Genomic DNA, 24342 nt, shown 5'->3' with positions numbered 1-24342 from the left:
TATGTTTTCTCACGTTTATTGAAATTGTCAAATTTTTAAATTATTTATTTCGAGCTATGTACGATTTGTGGAAATCTCTAAATCTTTAAATGAAGTTGTAAAAATACAAGTGGAATTTAATGAAAAAGTTAAGAAAGGTTATCATTTGTTATATTAATAAATGATAAGTTTTTATTTTGTCTCTGCTTCATGTAGCTACTTCATAATAGTTTTAATATTTTAATTGGTATTCTTTAAACAGATATTAATTTTATCTTATTTTATTTTTAATAGATATTTCGTAGTTTCAACGATTTTCAACACCAAAATGTCTTAAATGTGTGTTATATAATTGAAAACCTACAGTTTGTTTATAAAAATTATTTCGGTTCAAAAACAGAAATACAAATTTTCAATGTCAATTTCACGCCAATGGATAAAATCGAATATCTACTTAAATAAGTACGCGTAATTTAATACAATTACAAAATTTTTATCTTTGTTCTTCAATCTGTTTTAATTCATATGAATTAAATATTAATTTATTCACACTTGCATGTTGACTTTTAGTTTTCAAAAATCTATTTTCAGCTTATATTAACTTATATTTATATATTAACTTACTTTCGTTCGTTTGAAAAACGAAAGACACGAGAGAAAGTCTGATATGATATATATATAAACAGATTTTATGGGCTTACGTCTACTTCATATATATTGGATCTATATATATAATACATTGGATCTATTCTGCTTTGAATCTTAAACGAACGATAAGCAACCCTCCTTCGTAGATAAATGCATTTTGATGTTAATTACGTTCCTGATTCTAAGGACGACTCGAACGACAAAGAAGTCCCGTTTCGTTGATAAATGCTAGTGTTAATTACGTTTCTGGTTCTAGGAAACTTCGTATCGTTGTGAACGTTAGGAGGAAAAAAAAAAAAAAAACGTAGTGAAAAAGTAATTAACATAAACTCCTCTTAAATTAAAAATTAATGCTTTGTGTGTTTCTAGATTTCCACAAACGTCTTTATGTTTCTTCTCTTTTTTTAAATAATTCTAAATAAACGTCAGAAAAGATATTAACCTGAAATGATCATAAATGACGTATAAATCACTTGAAATTGTCTATCTCAATATGATATCAATGAACAAAAACAATGCAACGTCGAAATAAAAAAATAAATAAATATAGTAAAAAAGAAAAAAAAATAGTAATATAGTAACTAAAAATAATAAAAAAGAAATTAATTTCATCGTTTGGAACTCGTTTAAAACTGTTTATTCGGCGGTATATAGTTGTAACGGTGCAGAATTATTTTATTATTTACTTTATTGCAGCGTGTTGTTTTACTGCGTGAGAAATAATTATGCTCGTAGGCTTTCGGTGAAGAACGACGCGCACGTATCCTGCATGCAATGCACACAGGCTCCGAAACACGAGATGTCTAAATACTCCTTTTCGGGAACACCGCAACAGCACATCGCACTTTAAATGTTGAGTTTCATTCAGATTAACACGCTTCCGAGTTAAGTTTCCTTTTCCGAGTACGAAAGTCAATGAGATAATTGAAATCTTGTGTTTCGCTGGTTGCCGCGTTACCTCGAATTTTCACCTAATTTTTCTACGGGATTTGAAAGTAATTCACAGTCCAAATGCTAAAGTGTTCGTCTACTCGAAGAGTAATTTTGGAAAATTCATTTGAAATTTTACAAAAGTCGATGAATTTAAATATTTAAAAAATACAAAAGACTTGAAATATTTGTATTATTGGACGTTTTTAATATTTCTGTGTCAAATTTGGATAATATTGTTCTCGAAGTATTTTTCTCGTTGCTATTGAGATATTAATTAATGCCTAATACTGATTATTGGTTAGTTTTTAACAAAATGTTACAAATACAGAGCAATGCTGTATTTCCAAACGTTTATTTACGCTTTGGCGAAAGCAATTTACGACTTGATGCTGATTCGGTATAAATTGGATATGAAACAAGTTACATAATATACGTATTATGTCACAGGTAAAACAAATTACAAAGACTGTCTTTTCCAAATAAAATTATTCGTATTTTTATTCGAAGTAGTGAAAAAAAATCACTCAAAGAAAATGTTTCTTAATATATTGTAAATATTCAGTCTATTTGATTACTACCTTTTGCTGTGTTCCACTCGTAAAGCAGAACATGAACGCAAGCAAACTTTGTCGAAGCCAATTGCAAACTATTTCGAATTACATGAACAGCCAGACAAATGTTAAAACAGAAATTTATTTACATCCATTCCACGCAATGCAAATTAATTTAATTAAATCATTCCAATCGTGTAGACCAAACCAAACGTCGTTGCGAGACACGTTATAAACGTTGATTCGTAAGAGTGGCCGATGAATCTCGAATCTTGTTCAGTCGTCAAATAAACGAACATATTTACCTATAAGTCTTGGTTCAATAAAGCTCGTGATAAAATGACAGAGTACTTAAAATAATGCAAGATCCACTTTTAATCGTTATACAGGGTGTCCATAAAGTCTCTTTACAATTTCAAAAATTTATTACAAAGGCAAATGGAAAGGCAGATAAGTGGAAATTATTACAAAATGAGACGTATATATTTAAGTTTTCTCCGCCTCCTTTTAATATACCTCTACATGGGTACCATTAGTTGTACGAAGTACATCAAGACTGCACTCGATTTCTTACACGATCGATGTTTTCCTTAGATGTTCTTCTCCCTTTATCGAACACTGTCTCTCTGTCTCCATAAATTTCTTGTGCCATGCACGAATTGATGGACGTGACGGTGGATCTCTTCCCATACTTAGTTCCAAAGTTTCGCTGAGTCTGCAGATCCGATTTGGTTTCAATAAACCATGATACCCACTATGCCTTCTCTTGAGGAGTAGCCATTTAAGGGGCTTCGTTTAACATTTTATCTTAGTCATCAACAGGGCACTTGAAATGCAATGTGATAAAAACCTTGATAACCACTGAGTACATAGAACAAATCTGATGAAAATATTTCATCAATTGTCTTTGTAATAAGTTTTTGAAATTGTAAAGAGACTTTATGGGTACCCACTTGAGGTTATGTTAAAGATATTGTGTATCGAACAAAGGTACTAATCACTAATCTAAAGCAGAGGATCACTGATGCGATTGCCATCATTGACGTCGAGTACCGTCTTGATGTGCTTCGTGTAACTGATGGTGCCCATATAAAGGTGTATTAAATAAGGCAGAAGAAACTTAAATATATACGTCTCATTTTGTAATAATTTCCATCTATCTGTCTTCACATTTGCCTTTGTAATAAATTTTTGAAATTGTAAAGAAACTTTATGGACACCTTGTATATTCGCATCGATTTCTCTGCACCGTTCGTTGCAATCCACGATTTCCTGCAGTTGGCAATTGCGACAACTTGATACATTGCGATATATAAATTCACTGCACATCTCCTACACTCCAATACATCCCTACAGGACCAATTTTGACATGATAGTTTCACAGTTTTTCTACCAGTTGCAAGTATTCACATGTTTTAAGTTTAAAATCAAGGATTCAATAATAGATCAGTCTCACAACAGATAGTCAAAGAATTGAATTGGACCGTCCAATTTTGTCAACACATTTGAAAGATCATTTTAAGCACAAAATGGATCACACACACTATGGATCGAGTCGCTTTTGTGTTCTAGATAGTGAAAGAAAAAATAGTATATAAACCACAAGTAATTAAAGTAGTACAAACCACAAGTACATTCGCTAAACTTTTAATGATAACCATTTATTTTAAGCTACTTTTTACACTGATTTATACTAGTTCAGGCCGATTTACATAAATTGTTCAAAATGATCATTATTATGCAATATTAACAAAATTTTTATTAATGACAGTCTCTTTGCTTTCAATTTATTACCTGTTTTTACTAAGTTTTTGTACCTAAATACATTTCATGCAACCCTTTACGGAAAAAATTACATACATAAATATAGAAATAATATTCTAATTTGATAATTGTCCATATCTCAAAAATGAAAACGAATCGAGTCATGGTGTATATAAAACATTTTTTATTCAAAATGACCTCGCAAACACATTGGCAAAGTCTAAATCTGACTGAAATTTGGAACATTCTGTATACTTAATTTTCTGAAAATATTTGCATGGCAATTTGCTTTCGTAAATTCGATATATCTTTACTTAATTATTGTTTGTATTAATATTACCCTATTAATTATACCCTTTATATTCTGACGGTTAATTCTGACTTAAAAGTATCATTTTCACGTGACAACAGTTTCTCATGATACGTAAAATGAATATTTATGAATTGTTGGAAGAAGGCTCAAGAATAAGAATGCTTAAACATTTGTGTTTAACTTATTCTGTGTAGTACGTCTTATTTTTCTGGTTTATCAGCTTTAAACATCACATAGTATAGCCTTTCTTATGTGAATCTCTGTTTTTCGAATATTTCAATATTTGAATATTATGTTATCAGAACAAAATGTCCATTAATAACTAGAAGTTCATGTGCTGCTAACAAATCTATTCTGGTCATATAACATTCAAATAATAAAATATTCGAAACTAGTGATTCAAACAAGGAAAGTTCTTCTTATATGAAATTATAAAAAAATTTATTTTCCATTTCCTTGTATTTACAGTATCGTAAAAGTAATCCAATGACACAAAATTTTAATAAAAATGTTATAGTTAACTTGGTGCCGGATATAAAGGGTTAAATTATTAATTTTATATATATAATATATAATTAATATAAAGGGTTAATTGTTAATATAAAGGTTAATATAAAGGGTTACTTATTAATATAATTAATATAAAGGTTAATTATTAATATAAATAATATAAATATTGATATAAAGGGTTAAATTATTAATTATATATATTTTATTTATATTATTATTATTATTATTATTATATTATTGTTAAAAAATTATTGCTCTAACTTATAATTTTTATTATACCTGTAATATTTTTAAGATGATGACTTGATGATAATGGAAGATCATAAGATAATTAATATAGGAAGGTGCTTAAAATTTGCCTTCCTATTATAATGTGTCTATAATCCTTTACAATATAATTTCACTAATTTATACAATTCTTGATACATCCTAACATGAAAAATGATACAAAATAATATATTTTATGAATATTCTCTTGTTTTCTTTCTCGAAAACTATTTATTATTACATTCGGAATAAAAGTAAATATCAAACTAGGTTGAAAATTAAATTCAATAAATTTCTTTTCAAAACAATGCCAATACATACATGTTCTTCTTTTGGAAGTAGAACATCGTAAATAAATTTATGTAGATAAATTAAATAAAAGTATAATAATAAATTCAAATATGTTATATAAAGAAATATATTCAACATTTATTTTCAGCTTCTGTCGAATAGGTTTAAACAGAACAAAACTAAGAATTATATTCTTCTAAAACAGAAACATTCTCTCGCTTCATGTTAATTTAAATCAATCTGTTTTTTTTTTTTTTTTTTTTTGTTATTTAAGCTATACATTTACATTACCATCTATCAATTTTTTTCTTTAACGACATGTTGGACACTTCGTGTTCAAGATAAATGAGAGTATCATAAAATATTATGGATCAAGAATTGAAATTAACAGGTCCTTTTCGTTTTTATAAAAATTCTGTTCCAATTATATATATTTATATATATAAATATCATATATTTATCATATATAAAATATCTGTTTTCGTGGAATTTTTATAGAAAAAAAGTGTTACACTTAAAAATACATCTAAATTGTGTTCTCGTAGAACAGATATTTTAAGAATCTGTGTAATAAAAGTTTCACGTAAACAACTTGTTTTAAAACATTTAATTAAAAATCGATTTTTATATTCGAGTGCCATTCGTCGAATAGCATTCTATACAGTCAGTATTTTCCACAAATATTGAGAACTTTTTTAATATTGACGAGCGTTAGTCTCTCTGGCAGAAAAATTTTTATTTTTATATTTCATAAGTTCTATTTTGTCTGAAACTTTTATTTTTAGGAATATATTTATTTATCCGTATCTCATCGGGACCTGCAATGTAAGAACATTTTTCGTAAAACTTTTTAATTTTTTACGATCCGTGTTTCAAATGGGACCTGTTTAAAAGTTCCTCAACTTTTTCGATCCTTGTTATGGATATACTAAATCAAAGCTAAAGCATCATGAACAGAATCGAATTATCCAAACAGCCAATCCAAAGTTATATTCGACGTGCACTTTGCTTCTTGACACGCTGGATTAATTTTACGCTTTCGTCGAATATTCACGAAACAGGATTTTCTATTGTAAATTGAGGCGATCTATAAATCCGTTGGATAAAGACTGTAGAAATGGAGTAAATATCGGAATTGTCTTTTTATCAACACCAGCCAGGATCGTACGTCGTAGGATCGTGTACATGGGAATGGAAGCATTATCATCCGCTTAATTGCTGGCTATTAATTCAAGTGGTTGTGTCAATGGTTATAGCTACTCAGTTAGTACATATATACTCTAAGAGCTTCATCCTAATGTTGGTCTCTAGGATACTGTCATCGAGAACCTGTGTTGTTGCCGTATACATGTGTGCGTGCCTGTTACATGCACACATATTTGCCTATAATTACTATAATTACATACTCGGTGACCAAGGGCAGACGGACACGTTTGAATTGATAAGCGGCTTCCTAATTAAGCGTGTCTTTAACTAGTCGCGCGGAATATGACACACGAGCCGTTAAATCTTCTTCTTGCAATTGACGACGCGAAGGATAATAGAATTTTGGAAATTGAATCAAAACGCTGGTGTTGTGTAATAGCTCGGAGTAATTTGGTGACCTAACTATTTAGATCTTATCAAGTTCTCTAATTCTTCATTCCGTGCATATTCAAAATTTAATGATAGAAAGAGAACACAATTTAATAATAGAAATTTATTTGAAAAAAGAAAAATAAGAATTTTTTGTTTAATTATTTTATTATTACAGTTTTAACTATATTATTTTAACTACAGTTTTAACTATATTTTCTTATTCAATTCGAATTATAAGTAATTTATTAAATAATAGTTTAATATTAAATTTGAATAATTTATTGTTATGAAGATAAATTAATAAATTTTTGTATAATATTTGTAATAATAATAATATTAATATTATTAAATAATAATATTAAAATTATTTTTAATTTAAAATTTATATAGTTTTTAATTTAAATTTATTAAAAATTTATAAGTATTTTGTTATTAAAATATTAATATTAATATTAATATTTTAAAAAATATTAATATTAAATTATATTTAATATAATATTAAATATTAATTTTATTAAATATTAAATTTGAAATAATTTTAATTTTTTTAAAGTTTTATTTTTATAATTAATATATATAAAGTTATTATTTTTTATTTAATAAAATTTTTAAATAAATATGACGTTATTTATGAAATTATATTTTCTAATATTATAATTTTTTTCCAAAATTAAAATTTATATTTAACAAAATTTCATTATATTTAATGTGGATCCGATACCATAAAAATTAAAAGCCTACTAAAATTACTAGAATAAATAAATATTTCTATTTATCTTAAATTATCTTACCGAGGTGTCGCAAATCAAACGATTGTTCACTAAAATTGTTCATTCTGATGATCGCAGTTAAAAAGAAGAACATTCATATTTTTTAAATATTCTTTTTATTCGACGAAAAATATTCAATCAGGCTACATTATCTACGAAATTTGTTCAACTAATATATTTAATTCTTCTGCGACATACAGATATTTTATTAAAAAGAAAAATTTAAATTTAAAACTCGAAGGTGCTTTAGATCTTCCTTTTCTATGAAACATCAAATATTTCTAAAAGCAGTAAGTAGTAGTAATAAAAATTTCCATCTGAAAATATAAAATTTGTTTAATACGAGTACAATCAATATGATTGCAAAAAATTTTACAATATTTATCATAAACCGAAATTGATTGATAATTCGATACTGCATACGTGATTTCCCCTTCGTCTTATCATTGGAATCTATCTAGTGAACAGAAGTATCTAAGTACACATGTATACATGTGTACGTGGTTAGATTCTGTCCATTGCAAGACAAAGGAGCGGTTCTAACCAACCTAGACTGTAAGGCATGCTTTGGACAATCTCGAATACACGAATCACTGTGAACCACCTCAAAGACTCGAGACCGCGAACTCCGAGATACTCGTCGGTGGAACACGTCCAAGTCAAGCGGTGAAGTGTCAAAACTGCTTGCACAATAGATTTAAAACTGGTTGCGAAGTCTGAAATTCAATGATTTTAATTTATAAAAGCCAACGTAGCTCTATAAACTATAAGATTCAGCACGAATTATTCGTAAATCAGATCTCGATTGAAATCGGAAATTAAAACTGAATATGAACCATCTCGAACGTTAAAACATTGTGTTACGGATTGTAGAATTCCAAGATCTTAGGTAGGATGTTCAAAATACAGCCGAGAAGAGAATGATTCTATATGAAAAAAAATGGGTCAAAAATAAAGAATAAAATTTTTTTTTAAGCCATCATTTTCGAAATAATTGTGTAATGTGCAGATTTCTGTGTTATATATATATATATATATATATATAATTTGTATATAATATAATTTAATATAATATAAAACATATATATATAATTTTTTATATAATTTATATATATAATATAATATTTAATATATATAATATATATAATTTTTTATATAATTTATATATATATATAATTAATATTATAATATAATATTTATAATATTAAATATTATAATATAATATTTAATATATATATAATTTTTTATATAATTTATATATATAATATAATTTAATATAATATTTAATATATATAACATATATATATAATTTTTTACTTAGTGTTCTACACACACACACGTATAATTTTTTATATAATTTAATATAATATATAATATAATATTTAATATTTAATATATAGTATAATATAAAACATATATATATATAATTTTCTACACATCTATATATAATTTTTTGAATTTCCGGGTTGGAGATAATTCTCTTGTCATAAATGCTTTAGAGTATGAAGATGTATCTTCATCATTCTTCTTCACGAAATTTACAAGTCATCTTTTTGTTCATAAAAATTTAAAATAGCATTTTAACAAAATCATCAGCAATAAAATCCGCGGTATTTTGGTTAGATTGAAACCAATTATGCTACATTATTGTCAGAGATAGAAAAATATAATGTTCGGATAATGAAACATTTGGATGGTGGAAATTCCGGATATTAGAACGCTCGAATATTGGCTCTTCGGATATTCTTGAGATTCTACTGTATAAAACTTTATCAAGTGCACGTTCACTAAACCTAATTTTTAATTAAATGAGGTCTTCAAGGGAAAATTTTACTTTACATTTTTCACTTGTTTTCGCAGGCAGAGTAGTCTTCTATCGACTAGTCACTTCTGAGTGAATTCAGAATTAGCGAAATTCAGGTGTACTTGATAAATTTTCAAATTCGATGTTCTCGAAGAAAAAAACTTTACTGAAAAAATTTTATTCTCTTAGAGTCATTTTTTTTTTTTTTTTTTTATGTAGAATCATCTCCTTCGCAATTGTTGCGAAGCTTATTAGCACCCTGTATAAACTTCATTTATAAAAACTATTTGTCCCTCCCGACAAACCATTCTACTGTATTTATTGTACTTTGGTACGCCAAGACTCGTCCAAGAAGAAAGAGAAGGAGAATATCTTGGCAAAAAAAAAAAAAAGAGAAGGGAGAAGAAAAAACAAATTAATGAAAAAACTATAAGAGAAGAGGAAATAAAAAGAAGAAGAAAAAAGAAGAACGATGGAAAGGGAAATATCAGTTCTTACTCAGGACCTCATGGAAAAGAAATGGAATTTTGCCAAGGCTGAGCCACGCTGGAAATGCCACCGTCTATTTTATTCTGCAGTCAATGGCACTCGGCACATACTCGCCGTACCTCTACACCCTGTTTCCCTTTTTGCAGGCATCGCATTAAACCTGCCTAATGCCACTTGAGAAAGGGAGTAGAGAAGGAAGGCGAATGGAGACGCAGGAGTGAAGAAGAAGGATGAAAGAGAGCGGCGAGAGCTGCGTCCGATAAATCGATCAGGTTCGAATTTCTCAAGGGAAGCCAGAGGCCCGTGTACGTCCGGGGGAAAACGCGAGAGAGAAAGAAAAAAAGAAAGTAACGACGCAACACGACGCCGCGAAGTGTCGAAGAATCGCGATGGACCGTGGCACATACACGGTTTGTAATATTTCGTAGATAGGCAAGCAGATTTATCGGCCAAACGCTCCGCCGCATAAACTGTTGGCGATAAACTTCTTAAGGGTGGAAGTTCAGCGAAAGTTGCCAGACTCTGCTCGCTTTAACACATTCACCGTGAACGCTGTACTCGTAGAAATTAATTTTAATGGCCGGAGATAATTTCGTGACTTTCATTATCAGCCATCTCGCGAGAAAAAGTCCTGAATTAACGATAGCATTTCTGTTAGCGATGAGTTTATAAGAATCACAGGCATGAGAAAGTGAGAAAAGTTGGAAGTTCAATAAACAATCAATGGAAAGTTTTGCTCATCGTTGTAATTGATAACATTGTTGCGATGAATTGTACAAAAGTTGATAAACTCGTGAATAAACGTATGGTATTCTCTTCGCGAAGATATACTAAAGAGTATTGCTCCTATCCACTAAATGGGTCAAATTGTTCGACTGGCCAATTATATCCCTGTTCATTTTATTTTTTAAACGTAAAATAATATTTTCTTTATTTCTTTATTATTCCGCTCGATTCTTTTTTCAGTTTTGACTTATAAAAGATATTCTTTTATATGATAAATCTTTCGTTGTCAAGCTTTGTTAGATTACGCTGAATCATTAATAATTATTGCGACGACGAATATATAACTGCATACATATTTGCTGTTTTAAACGACAAATAAATAATTATGCACGAGATCTATATAATTTTTATACGCAATAATTATACACAAAATCTATGTAATTTTCATGCACAATAATTACATATGAAATCTACATAATTATTTTTTACGTCTTACAATACATGTTGCAACTCGTCATTTATTAATTTCATTTATTAATTTCATTTATTAATCAATAAATGAAAGGATTAATAATGAATAAAAATATGTTAATTTGGATGAATTACAGAAATATGAAACATTGTGTAAATTATAAGTAATTTTTGAAACTAGTAATGAAGTGGTAGTCAGCAAATAAAAAGTTAATTTAATTAACTCTTAATTAAGATAGTGTCCAAAAAGTATACATACAGTGAAAACTTTAAAAATTAAAATAAAAACTCATATAATACACGAAAGACGTAGAAGAAACAAAAATTTAATCAATAGTCTACTGTACTATATAGTATAGTATCTATCTGTACTATATAGTATAATATCTACTGTACTGTATACTATAGTATAGTATCTACTGTACTATATACTATAGTAAAGTATCTACTGTACTATATACTACAGTACAGTATCTATTGTGCTATATAGTATAGTATCTGCTGTGCTATATAGTATAGTATCTACTGTACTATATACTATAGTACAGTATCTACTGTGCTATATAGTACAGTATCTACTGTGCTATATACTACAGTACAGTATCTATTGTGCTATATAGTATAGTATCTACTGTGCTATGTAGTATAGTATCTACTGTACTATATACTATAATGTGGTATCTACTGTGCTATATAGTATAGTATCTACTATTTGCTATAGTATGTACTATACTATTTGCTATAGTATGTACTATACTATACTGTACACTACGGTATGGTATGTACTATATTGTACTTTAGTATATACTGTACTATACCATGGCATAGCATAGTATATACTATAGTATACTATACTATACTTACTATAGCATAGTATATAATATAGTATAGTATAGTATAGTATATACTGTAGTATATAATATAGTATAGTATAGTATAGTATATACTGTAGTATATAATATAGTAAATACTATACTTTACTAGTATGCTATATACTTTATACTAGTATGCTATATACTTTATACTAGTATGCTATATAATAGTATATACTCAGCGTATAACCATTTAAATAAAACTAAAGGAAAATCCTAAACTTGTTTCTCGGATACTACAGAACCTCTCGAGAAAGCAATTCAATAATATGATAGTATCTTGTCAAAACATTTCATTCCGTAGCTGCAATCTCGACAATTTTTCGTCATCGAAAGCCATGGTCGCGGATTTCCTCGAGCTGTGATAGACCGTGCATCGCCTTCCCAGTAGAGAAGGGCTTCGAGACAGAAATTAGATTGACTTAAATTGACTCCTACGTTTCTACGTGCGTCAGTATGAATTGACGACAAGTAAATTGGATAATCGCTGGAAACGTTCGAGGAAAATCTACTGCAGAGTCCGATGACTATTCCTCGGCTATATGCTTCCATCTTTCTCTACTTCCCGAGATTTCGTACGCGTTGCACACTCGTGTAAATGGTAGTGATCTTTTCAGAAGATTAATTTAGTCGATCTTGGCGTTTCCGAGGGATCGACGTGATCGTTTCATTTACTTCCGAATGTCTGAATATAGTAAAGATTTTTCTCGTGATGTTAACGCGCAAAGGTAACATCAAAAATTAGAATTGAAAATTAACTGATTAGAAATATTTAAAAATTACGTAACCCGGTAAGATGATTTTTTTATTTGCAAAGATGATAAATAAAACTTTTCCGAAAGTGTTAAACGAATGTGGAAACTTATTAAGATGCAATCTTGCGGAAGCTCAAAAAGAATTAGAAATACGACGAGAAAATAAACATTGAAATTTGATAACTCAGAAACTTGTATATTAAAAATTTTACAGATTAGAAAACTTGGAAATTTCCAGACTGGAGATTTTGTATTGAAAAATGTTTTGAAAACGGTCGATGCCTTTTTCGTGTAAAAAGATCTGTACTTTTTCTTCTGTGCTTGCAGATTCTCTTAAAATAACTTATAATATTTCCAAAATTACGTTACCATCCATCTTGAATCTCGAATAATCTTGTGTAATAGCTTATTTTGAAAGCACCGCAGGGGCTATACAGAATATAATATCCCGTGTACAAAAACAAAGACGATCTCAGAAACATCCTTAACGCCACTCTCAGTTTGCCTCTTCTCTAACAAACATCCTGCCGACGTCGCCCAAATATTGTGCGTTCAATTTCTTCAGTTCACTGCGCTTATACATATCCAGCCGCGTTTCGCCTCAAATTAAAATTAAATTACGCTCGGAGCGCATTTCGAGCACGGGACACGAGATTACACTCGAATAGAATAGCGTACAGCGTATTACGTTATCGTTCGCCGATAGTCACGATCGATCGTAACTTTTACATTCGCGTTTTTTCTTCTCTCCAAAGACACATCGCTGTTTTACATTTCATCCGGTATAAACGGTGCACCGTGTAACGGTGTCCGTGGAAAAAAATTCGAGGTTCTTTGAGAGGAAGGAACACCGTACAGTGGTGGACCGTTTGATATACAAACGAGAGGAGGAGCTGTTAAAAGGAAGACACGATCGATCATTCCGAAACGATAGTTTCGCGCGACGCGCCGTTGTTGAGACTTTGAGTAACACGGAGCGCTTTGACACTTTGCAAATGAAACGTCACGTGGTCAACGTCTTCTCTTCTCTTTCTCTTTCTTTCTTTTCTTTTTTTCAATCCTACTATTTCTTCTCTTTTTTCGTCCTTATCGACGTACTCTGCTTATCGATTGCCGATGAAGTTTGTCCATGCGTGTCGAGCATTTAGCTCAGAAGTGAAGAATCCTGCTTTTCTTGATGGACAGTGAAGTCGATAGCAGATCTAGCAGATGGCATTAAAAGGAGAATCGACGATGAATCACTTCGACATTCACGTGCGATGCGCTAGTTTATTATATAAGATATAAGAAACTGGACGAAGATCGTGATTTTATACTATTTAGTAACTATTAGCGGATTATACTGCTTATTAAGGGACTGTATCCTTAGTGTTATTCTCAGTCAGACCATCAGAGAATACTCATTTTTAATTTTGGTTGTTTATAAAAATTTTGTGATTGAATATTAAAATTGTTAGATGTTTAGATATAGTATTAGTAAGTAAATAAAATGATAAACTTAAATAAAATTTAATACTAATAAAATTGCGAAATTTTTAATTTTAGTTGTTTATAAAAATTTTATAATTGAATATTAGAATCGTTAGATGTTTAGATATAGTATTATCAGATAAATAAAATAATAAATTCATCTTGAATAAAATTTAATACCAAATTACAAAATTTTTAATTTTAGTTGTTTATAAAAATTTTATGGTTGAGTATTAGAATTGTTAGATGTTTAGATATATTGTTATTATTAATAAAATAATAAATTCATCTTAAATAAAATTTAATACTAAATTTCAAAATTTTTAATTTTAGTTGTTTATAAAAATTTTATGATTGAATTTTATGATTTAGAATTGTTAGATGTTTAGATATATAGTATTATCAGATAAATAAAATAATAAATTCATCTTGAATAAAATCTAATACCAAATTACAAAATTTTTAATTTTAGTTGTTCATAAAAATTTTATAATTGAGTATTAGAATCATTAGATGTTTAGATATAGTATTATCAAATAAATAAAATAATAAATTCATCTTAAGTAAAATTTAATACTAAATTACAAAATTTTTAATTTTAGTTGTTTATAAAAATTTTATAATTGAGTATTAGAATCGTTAGATGTTTAGATGTAGTATTATCAGATAAATAAAATAATAAATTCATCTTGAATAAAATTTAATACCAAATTACAAAATTTTTAATTTTAGTTGTTCATAAAAATTTTATAATTGAGTATTAGAATCGTTAGATGTTTGATATAGTATTATTAGATAAATAAAATAATAAATATAGATAAATAATACTACATTAGGTATAGTATTATTAGATAAATAAAATAATAAATTCATCTTAAATAAAATTTAATACCAAATTACAAAATTTTTAATTTTAGTTGTTTATAAAAATTTTATAATTGAGTTTTAGAATTGTCAGATGTGGTATTTGAAATATTTATGTCTATTTTAGAAGTTAAAGATTTAAACTTTGAATTTGAAATTTATAATAGTTAAATTTAACTCAATTGCTTTCTTTCTAATTGACAGACAGATGAGACGATTGAAATTGCGAGATGGAATTATTTCAAGATTAAAATGAGAAAATTAGCTTAAGAAGAAGTGGATTAAACGGAAGAAGAAATGGCTTTTAATAATTTTCTAGTTTGAGCAAGTCTCGATGTATTTGCTGTTACAATAGAATGTTTGAAATTTTTGAAATTCTTGAATCTTATTTACAATAGCGATGTTTAGAAGTATACACACATATATATACACCAGATTGATTTATATATAATATAACCAGATATTATGATTTACCTAAAAATAGGTTAAACGGAGATTGTAAGGTTTCAAGAGGGGGAACGTAAGCTGGATCAAACGAATTCTTTCTTGCAAAACGCATTTCTCAGATTCGAAGCTTAAGCCCAAGATTCCTTTGCGAATGAAAATACGTATTTTTTTTTTTTTTACCACAATGAGATTCAAATTCCTTCATAGGAAAAAAGACATTTCATATTTTTAAATTTACCTAGTATAATGATTCGTTTCATCATCTATACTTTTTCTTATTTCATCGCGTATAATGTATGTATTCGTTATCTTAGAACTTGTCATATCAATTTAACTTTATAAATATACAATAATTATAAATGTACAATAATTATAAATATACAATAATTACATAATGTATACACATACATATAATTACTGACCACATCCTTTCTATAATCACCATAATTTGAACAACAGAATCAACAACAAAGAGTACACTTAGATTTACATAACGCAATGACATGTGCAATCATCGGAATACTTGGATATTTTACATTCCAGAAAACAAACAATCTATCCCGAAATAATACCAATATTTACCGAAAGCAGTAATCAATCCGAGTATTCATACCAAAAGTCATTCGAACAAATTATTTCTCAATCATTTTACGTAACTACAGAATTGAGGAGTAATCAATTACTTTGTAATCATTTTTATCAATTACTAAATAGTAGTCATGATAATCGTAATCGTTAATCAATTAACCACTGCTCAAATAAATCAGCAATCTTGATTAATTTTTGTAATTTGTAATTTGTCATTAATCAGTGATTTTTAAACCATTAATTTATATTTTATTACAATCTGTTATTTCTTTACGTTAATAGAACGCGTTCAAACTGTTAATTATTAATGAAATTGTTCTGCATGACTGTAGTTTAAAAAATAGAATTTATATTTTTAGTCGATGATACATTATTCATCTATAAATAGCCTGCAGATTTCTGTGCAAATTCATATTTTTGAAAACTAAAAAGTAAAGAAACAGAATATCGATAGAAAATTGTTTTACATACCAGATATTGTATACCTAAACCATTTGTATATTTTTTTCATACTCTTTAAAGTCTGTGCAATTTTGCATTTTAAAGCTTCCTATGAATGCTGAAAAATCCACAACTCATCTACGAGTTGCAGAAAACTTGATAAATTTAAAATAAGAAGAAATTTAAATTACAATTACAATTGTTATAGATATTTAATGCTTACTTACATTTTCAATTATGTCATTTACAATTGGAAAACTTTGTCAAAGATCTATTTTGATAATCATATTACCAATTATTTTGTTCAAAATTAATTACTGTTTGTGTCTTATAAATGGCTATAAAGCAAACCGTTATTGACCGAATCTTTCAAAATTTTTCATTGAACTTAAAAAGTATTGTATAACAATATACAGAATGTCTCAGCTACGTCTCAGATTCATCTAAATATTTGCTTTATTTATCATCTGAGAAAAGCCTTATTTATCGTTTTTTTAAGAACAAAGCTTCAAGCATGTCAAAAGCTGTATTGAATAGTGGAAATACATTTTTGTCAAGATCATTTCTTATGAGATTTCAAAGTCAATGTTTTAAATGAAACAGTATGTTTTTGTTTCTAATGCAGAACATGAAAAATTAAATTCAACAATCACAATAATTATACTACATATATACTATAGTTATATGGTTATATAATATAAATAATATAATATAATAGTTATATGGTTATATGGTTGTATAATATGTATGTAATATTTATAATATTATATAATATATTATATATAGTATATATATATATATATATATATATATATATATTATTTATTCTCCAGACATATATATACTATACTATACTATTTATTCTCGAAATATTTACATTTGAAAACAATTATAACTTTTTTTTACATACACAGCAGATTAAGTTACAAATACATACATCTTTATAGAATACTGAAAAAAATTAACCAATCATTCACTGGATCAATAATTTTCAATAATATCTAATGTTTCATTTCGAATATAAATATATAACTGTCATTGCTGTGTAAATTATAGTTACTTCTAGACAAATATCTTAAGATTAAATGGTCTTGGCATAATATAATCATTAGAATCGTTGAATTTGTCCTTCATGCTCAGTATCGGGAAGAAATATATAGTTCCATTTAAAAAATCGCTAAAGACCTGTAAGAAAACGAGAAACATTTATTTATTTCCATCGTTCGAAATAGCCCGTTGAGATAGTGAAAGCACGTCCTGAGTGTTTTCTCGTACAACAATAAATACAGCAGATATTTAGATGATTCCATTTAGTTGAGACATCCTGTATATGTATCTCGTAAACAATATAATTATAATTATAATCAATTTTAATATTTAATATTATAAATAAATAAATAGTAATATATAAATAATAAATATTATAAATAAATAATATATAAATAATAAATATAAATAAATAATATATAAATAATAAATATTATAAATAAATAAATAATAATATTTAATATTTAATGATTTGAACATATTAAATATTTAATGTTTCAGATTTAGCAACCTGTTTTTAAAGTAATTTTATTATCTTTTACAGGTGCACGTGATACGGATACGAGCGAAAGAAAGAATGTGGACTCCGTTCTTGTTTTGCCAGCCGACACAAGAGATCAGATGTTGTCAGCAACTTTCGATTTCCCTGATGTGAGCTTCGAGGACAGTCTTGAAGATTCGGCCTGGAATTGGAACAGGTGGTTCAGATCGAACTTGTTTGACGGATTGTACTCGAATTTGCAAGGTACGTTAGCAAAAGCATTTCTTATAATTAGACTGCGGATTTTTACGTATTATATACACGAAATCTTCATACTACGTGCAAAAGTACAAAGATGTGCATACGTATCAAAAGTACAATGCTTTTTGCAAAATCTAGCAGGACGATGTTCCATTAAGGTTTTGTTTTTTAATTACATTTCCAAAAGTATAAATTTGAATAAATATCTGCAGTCCAGTTACAGTGTATGTGCACTGTAAACAATTTGAATGTGTTTCTTAAATACTTTGAAGGAGGATACAATTACGCAGACAATTTTCAGAAAATGAAAGAAGGAAATATAAAAATATTTTCTTAAAGTTATGGTCTCTTTAAAGTTAATTAAAATACTAATATAAAAATTTCTTTAGACTTCTATATTATTTATTTAACCTTCGAATTGTATTTCTAAATACAGATTAATCAGAATTAATTCCGTTTTTCGTGAAGAGAGACATAAATTATTTTAACGCTAACACAATTGTTAATTAAATTGTAAATTTCTGATGTAATTTTCTAGCTATGTGGCAATTTGTTTATTTCATCATTGTAAAGTTTGTAACATTCAGTCAATGAATTTATTTTGAACTTTTAAATTTTTTGATTCAGCAAATGAATTTTTTTTTTTTTATAACAACTACACGTGCTTTTATGTTACAAAACACAATGTAATAAAACAGATACAGCGTACGTTTTTATGAAAATAAATGCCGATTTTGAAAAATAATCAAAAATAGACCTCTCTTTTATACCGTTCAATGATAACAAAACAATAACAAAAATGTGTATTTCCTGTGTCGTTAATAACAAAAACAGGCGTTACGACTCTGAAAATTCTAATTCAAAATATTCAGAAGTAAATAATCATCCATATCTGCGTCGAAAGATATTTTCGTACAGCCGCTTTTCAACCTCGAACGACGCTACTGAACAAAAGCATCGCCGTCTGTAATAAAACCTGTCGTTAACAACCGTAAATCGAATTTCACCGTAAAAATCGAGAGATCGTCGAAATGCCTGTTTCCACCTTCCGAGTGTTTCAAACCATTCACTTTTCAATCGCGAACGACACGATTGCCAGGACCGTAATTGCCGGCAGCTCTCCAACGACATTTCTCGTTAATATCGTAAAACAACTTGAAATCGAATTATGCTTTAGATCGGGAGATAATCAGAGAGAGCGCCGATGGGTGGGGAGGGGGGAGGGGGGGAGGGATTATCACTGCGGGTCAGATGCATTCGCTGGGACGTAACACAGAATCGGCTAAATAGAGTGATAGTTCGCGCGAATCGGGAATGACCGCACGCGTGCCGCTTAGGCCGCCGCAGAAACGCGATCACGGTTCAACAAGCACAAACATAAAATTACACGGAATCGCGAACGGCCGTGTCCGTGTTCCGCTTACATGCGGTTTGTCAAACGTAACTTCCGGTGGCCCGTTGCGCCTGTAATACCCGCGCGCAATCGGGCCCTCCGCCCCCCCCCCCCTTCATATACAGCCAACCGATTGTCGTTTCCCGCGGTGATATACGGTTCACGTTTGTGTATGTTCGTGAAAGTACCTATCCGTCTGTCCTCGAAATTTCTCGAATTTCCGACGCTTTATTGCGGACCGCGTGCCCACACACACGGAACCGTGTCGCCATCGACAGACAACGCACAATGAAAAAGTAGAAAAGCGAAGGATAAAAAAGTTGTATCCGGTTGTATGGGATGAGAAACAAATAACGACGATCCGTGATAATTAAATCAGAAACGTATCTCGCGTTTACGTTATTTATATTAAGACTTGTAGACGCGATTTATAATTATGCCATTTCTTTGCATTATAGTTATTTATAGTTGCCATTGTAAAAATTTTCTTTGCATTATAGTTATTTATAATTGCCATTGTAAAATCTTTCTTTGCATTATAATTACTTATAATTGCTATTGTAAAAATTTTCTTTGCATTATAATTACTTATAATTGCTATTGTAAAAATTTTCTTTGCATTATAGTTATTTATAATTGCCATTGTAAAAATTTTCTTTGCATTATAATTATTTATAGTTGCTATTGTAAAAATTTTCTTTGCATCATAGTTATTTATAATTGCTATTCTAAAAATTTTCTTTGCATTATAGTTATTTATAATTGCCATTGTAAAAATTTTCTTTGCATTATAATTATTTATAGTCGCCATTGTAAAAATTTTCTTTGCATTATAATTATTTATAGTTGCTATTCTAAAAATTTTCTTTGCATCATAGTTATTTATAATTGCTATTCTAAAAATTTTCTTTGCATTATAATTATTTATAATTGCCATTGTAAAAACTTTCTTTGCATTATAGTTATTTATAATTGCCATTGTAAAAATTTTCTTTGCATTACAATTATTTATAATTGCCATTGTAAAAACTTTCTTTGCATTATAGGTATTTATAATTGCCATTGTAAAAACTTTCTTTGCATTATAGTTATTCATAATTGCTATTATAAAAGCTATTTATAATTGCTTTATAAAAACTATTATGGTACATCATAATTGTTAATCGTCGAGAGTTAGTCGTAGACTTTATTACTAATTTTTTTTTTTTAATAAAATTGTGAGTTACGAAAGCGAATTATATAATAGTAATGTTTATTTCGGTACGATTTCAATAATTTGATGTTTCATGGAAAATATGGTAATCAGACAAAATTATCTGGCAGATTTGAGGACTATTACTGTTTAAAAAAGTATAACAAAATAATGATACCTCATTAAATAAATTTGAAATAAGTTAGATTGAAAAAATTCAAAAAAGTTATATAACATCTAGATTTAAATCAAAGTATCATTTAAAGTAAAGAATCAAATAACAATAAAAACTTACAATAAAATGATATATTATGAATATATATGATACAAAAACTAATTAAAACAATAATCGAGATTTAATTTAATTTTATTATATAAATTATTATTATTAGAACTTTTGTTATAAAGTTATAATATTAAATTTTAAGTTATAATATTATAATTTAAAGTTATAATATTATATTTTTTATATTATTAAATTGTATTATTATTTATTATATAATTTTTTATATTACAATATTAAAATTTGAAGCGTTAAATCAAACAACGATTTTTGAAGGTATATTTAATAACTTCCAGACTATATTTTACAAATATCCTAATGCAAACAATGATATACACATTAATAATTTATATTTTATTTCTTTGCTTTGATTACAACTTGTCTTCTAGCTTATATCAAACAAATGTTTTAAATTTTTACTCTGACGTAGAAGAATGTAGTGAGTTAGGATGAATTGCTTTATTCATAAAATTATTTACATTTCAATGAAAAGAATTTTGCTAACTCTGACATAGTGTAGAAATGAATTAATAATTTAAATAAATTAATAATTTAAATAATTAAAGGCCATTTAGGATGCAACGTGAAATTTTTGCTTTTAATATTAGGATACTTGATATCTTTGAAGACGTGAATACTTTCTTAATTACAAATTTTATAATTAATAATTTAAAAGAATCGAACGAACTATTTTTGAAATTGAAAAAATCTAAATTTGATTTTCTCTTGATATTTCTATTGTCTTATGTCATCATAACTTTCATTTTAAATCAACCAGAAAAAATATTTTGTAGAAAATATTCTAAATAATAATTAAGAACTAATAATGTCATTTTCAGATTTGCAAGTTTTCTATTGTATAATATATATAATAAATTCTAATTCTATTAGAACAGAATATTATTTTAATATAAATTATAATAAACGTATAAAAGAAAGTTGGCGTATAAGATATGTTCCTTATTATAAATGTCTAAAATATTTGAGAGTTCGCACTTTTTATTGAAAAATTGCCATCACAGAATATAATTTTTATAAAACTTTATCCATATGCATGTTAAGAAAAGATCAGTCAAGATAAACTTATTAATTATTTTAAAAGTAATTGATTTCTAAGTATTATTTTAATGTTTTTTTTCCCTTGTCTCACGATGTTTCTCTCAGTCTTCTAGTAAACACTAGTTACTACACGTTATTATATCAAAGCATTGAAAACATTATATAATTTGCATTTATTAATCTTTAGTTTGAAGAACTAAAATTGAAAATTAATTTCATATTCCACAGGATTGTAATTTGTTTTTTTTTTTTTCAAATTGAAATCATAATTTCTACCACGAGCGTATAACTCAATATTATAACTCAAAAGGTTAAGCATTATTTAGACTATAAATGACGTGATTTGAATATAAATGACATGTATTGTACATTGAACATTACATTTTCATTTTCATTAATTATACTTGCGTTACGAAATGTAACAACTAATGGAAATAATTCTGTATGCAAAAATTCAAAACATAGAATATAATTTTTTTATAAGAGGTTTTCTTAAAAACACTAATATTTGTTTAATATATTTGCATTTAATTGTAATTCAAATCTAATTACATTTTAATGAATTTAGTTTGTTATAGATGAATATCTCTACTCATTAATATACGTATGTATGTATTGCATCATACAATGAATAAAACTCAGCGAAATAAGATAAATTTATTCGTTTTTTTACTTAAAATTAAATTTACATTTTTTAAAATTTTCTTAATTCATGATAGATATTTTTAATGCAGTTTAGATTGAAATATAGCAGATGTAGAAATATACTTTTATTATTTCAGTATTTTTATTGAAACTCTTACAAAGAATTATTTCACATTTTTTTAATGTTTAATATAGATTTTGAACTTACAATTTATGATTTCGTTTATAACTTTGGACAATTATCACGATTTAGAAGTTTAAATATTTATTACATTAAATAGCCACTATTACTTGTTCTTGAATGATGTTGAATGATTTTTGTAAAAACTTACGTTTATGAAATTTAATTATAAAAGCAATTATAATTTCTCGAGACGTAAGTGGATTTATTGACTTTGACATTTCTGGTAATTTAGTGGACTTTAAATAAATTAACCGATGCAAACTGAGAACCTCTATCCTAGAATAACGCAGAAGTTTCGAAGTTATTTCCGCGTTAAGTGTTGAAATTATTCTTGAACGTGAAATAATATAGGAGGTTACTTTCCTCATGAAATATTATAAAAGTTTCAGAGTTACTTTTTAACATAATATAATCGTTTTCCATTTACTCTCACGTACATATTACGTATCGAAGTTATATCAAAATGTAATATATATGTAAACAAATGTTCTAATCATAAGTGAGTCTGTTGTAATCAGGGATCGAACAAGTTAAAGAACTTTAAATAGGTTCGTATCGTAGAAACATTTTCGAAAAATGTTTTTACATTATAAGTGATGTGAACAGATAAATAAATGTTCTTAACATTAAAGTTTCGGACAAAATAGCACTTACAAAATATAAAAATAAAAATTTTTCTGCTGGAGGATAATTTTTGTTTGTCAATATTAGAAAAATTTTCAATAATTTGTAGTAAATATTGATACTGAATATTATTCTATGAACAGTATTCGAATGTAAAAATGGAGTTTTAATTAAATATTCTAAAGTAACTTGTTTCCATGAAATTTTTATTACACAGATTCTTAAAATATGTGTTCCATGACAATTCAGAAGTATTTTCAAGTGTAACATCTCTATGAGAATTCCACAAAAACAGATATTTTTTTATACGAAATATATATAATTGGAAAAGAATTTTTTTAAGAACGAAAAGAACTTGCTAATTTCGACTCTTGAAAGTAATATTACAATCGTTTACATAATTACATAATTATGTATCATCAGATCATGAAAATTTCAAATTAAGTAAATTAATAAATTAGTTTACTTAATTTTAAGATACTTAATTTATGCTGCTTATTTCGAATATATGATAAATATTTTATGTATCAGTATGAAACATAAAACACAAAGTGAAGTTAAATATCATAAGTCATTTTGAAATTAAATAAACTAATAATAGCAAACTGAAGGTTAATACCATCACTTTTATTTAAAAAAAAA

General features: G+C 27.4%; 1 protein-coding gene across 1 annotated transcript in view; it reads left to right on the top strand.

Annotated features, from left to right (window-relative positions):
- LOC122530110 (icarapin-like) overlaps positions 1–24342 on the top strand; it is an 86758-nt gene that overhangs the window by 32300 nt on the left and 30116 nt on the right. The window contains exon 2 of the mRNA XM_043656781.1: positions 18123–18323. Coding sequence (XP_043512716.1) covers positions 18123–18323 — 201 coding nt within the window. The remainder of the gene's footprint in view (positions 1–18122; positions 18324–24342) is intronic.

This window comes from Frieseomelitta varia, unplaced genomic scaffold, assembly GCF_011392965.1.
Source record: "Frieseomelitta varia isolate USP_RPSP 00005682 unplaced genomic scaffold, Fvar_1.2 scaffold_326, whole genome shotgun sequence".
NCBI classification, from domain to species: Eukaryota; Metazoa; Arthropoda; class Insecta; order Hymenoptera; family Apidae; genus Frieseomelitta; species Frieseomelitta varia.
Note: the sequence above shows the minus strand (reverse complement) of the source record. Positions and strands in the feature narration are given on the sequence as shown.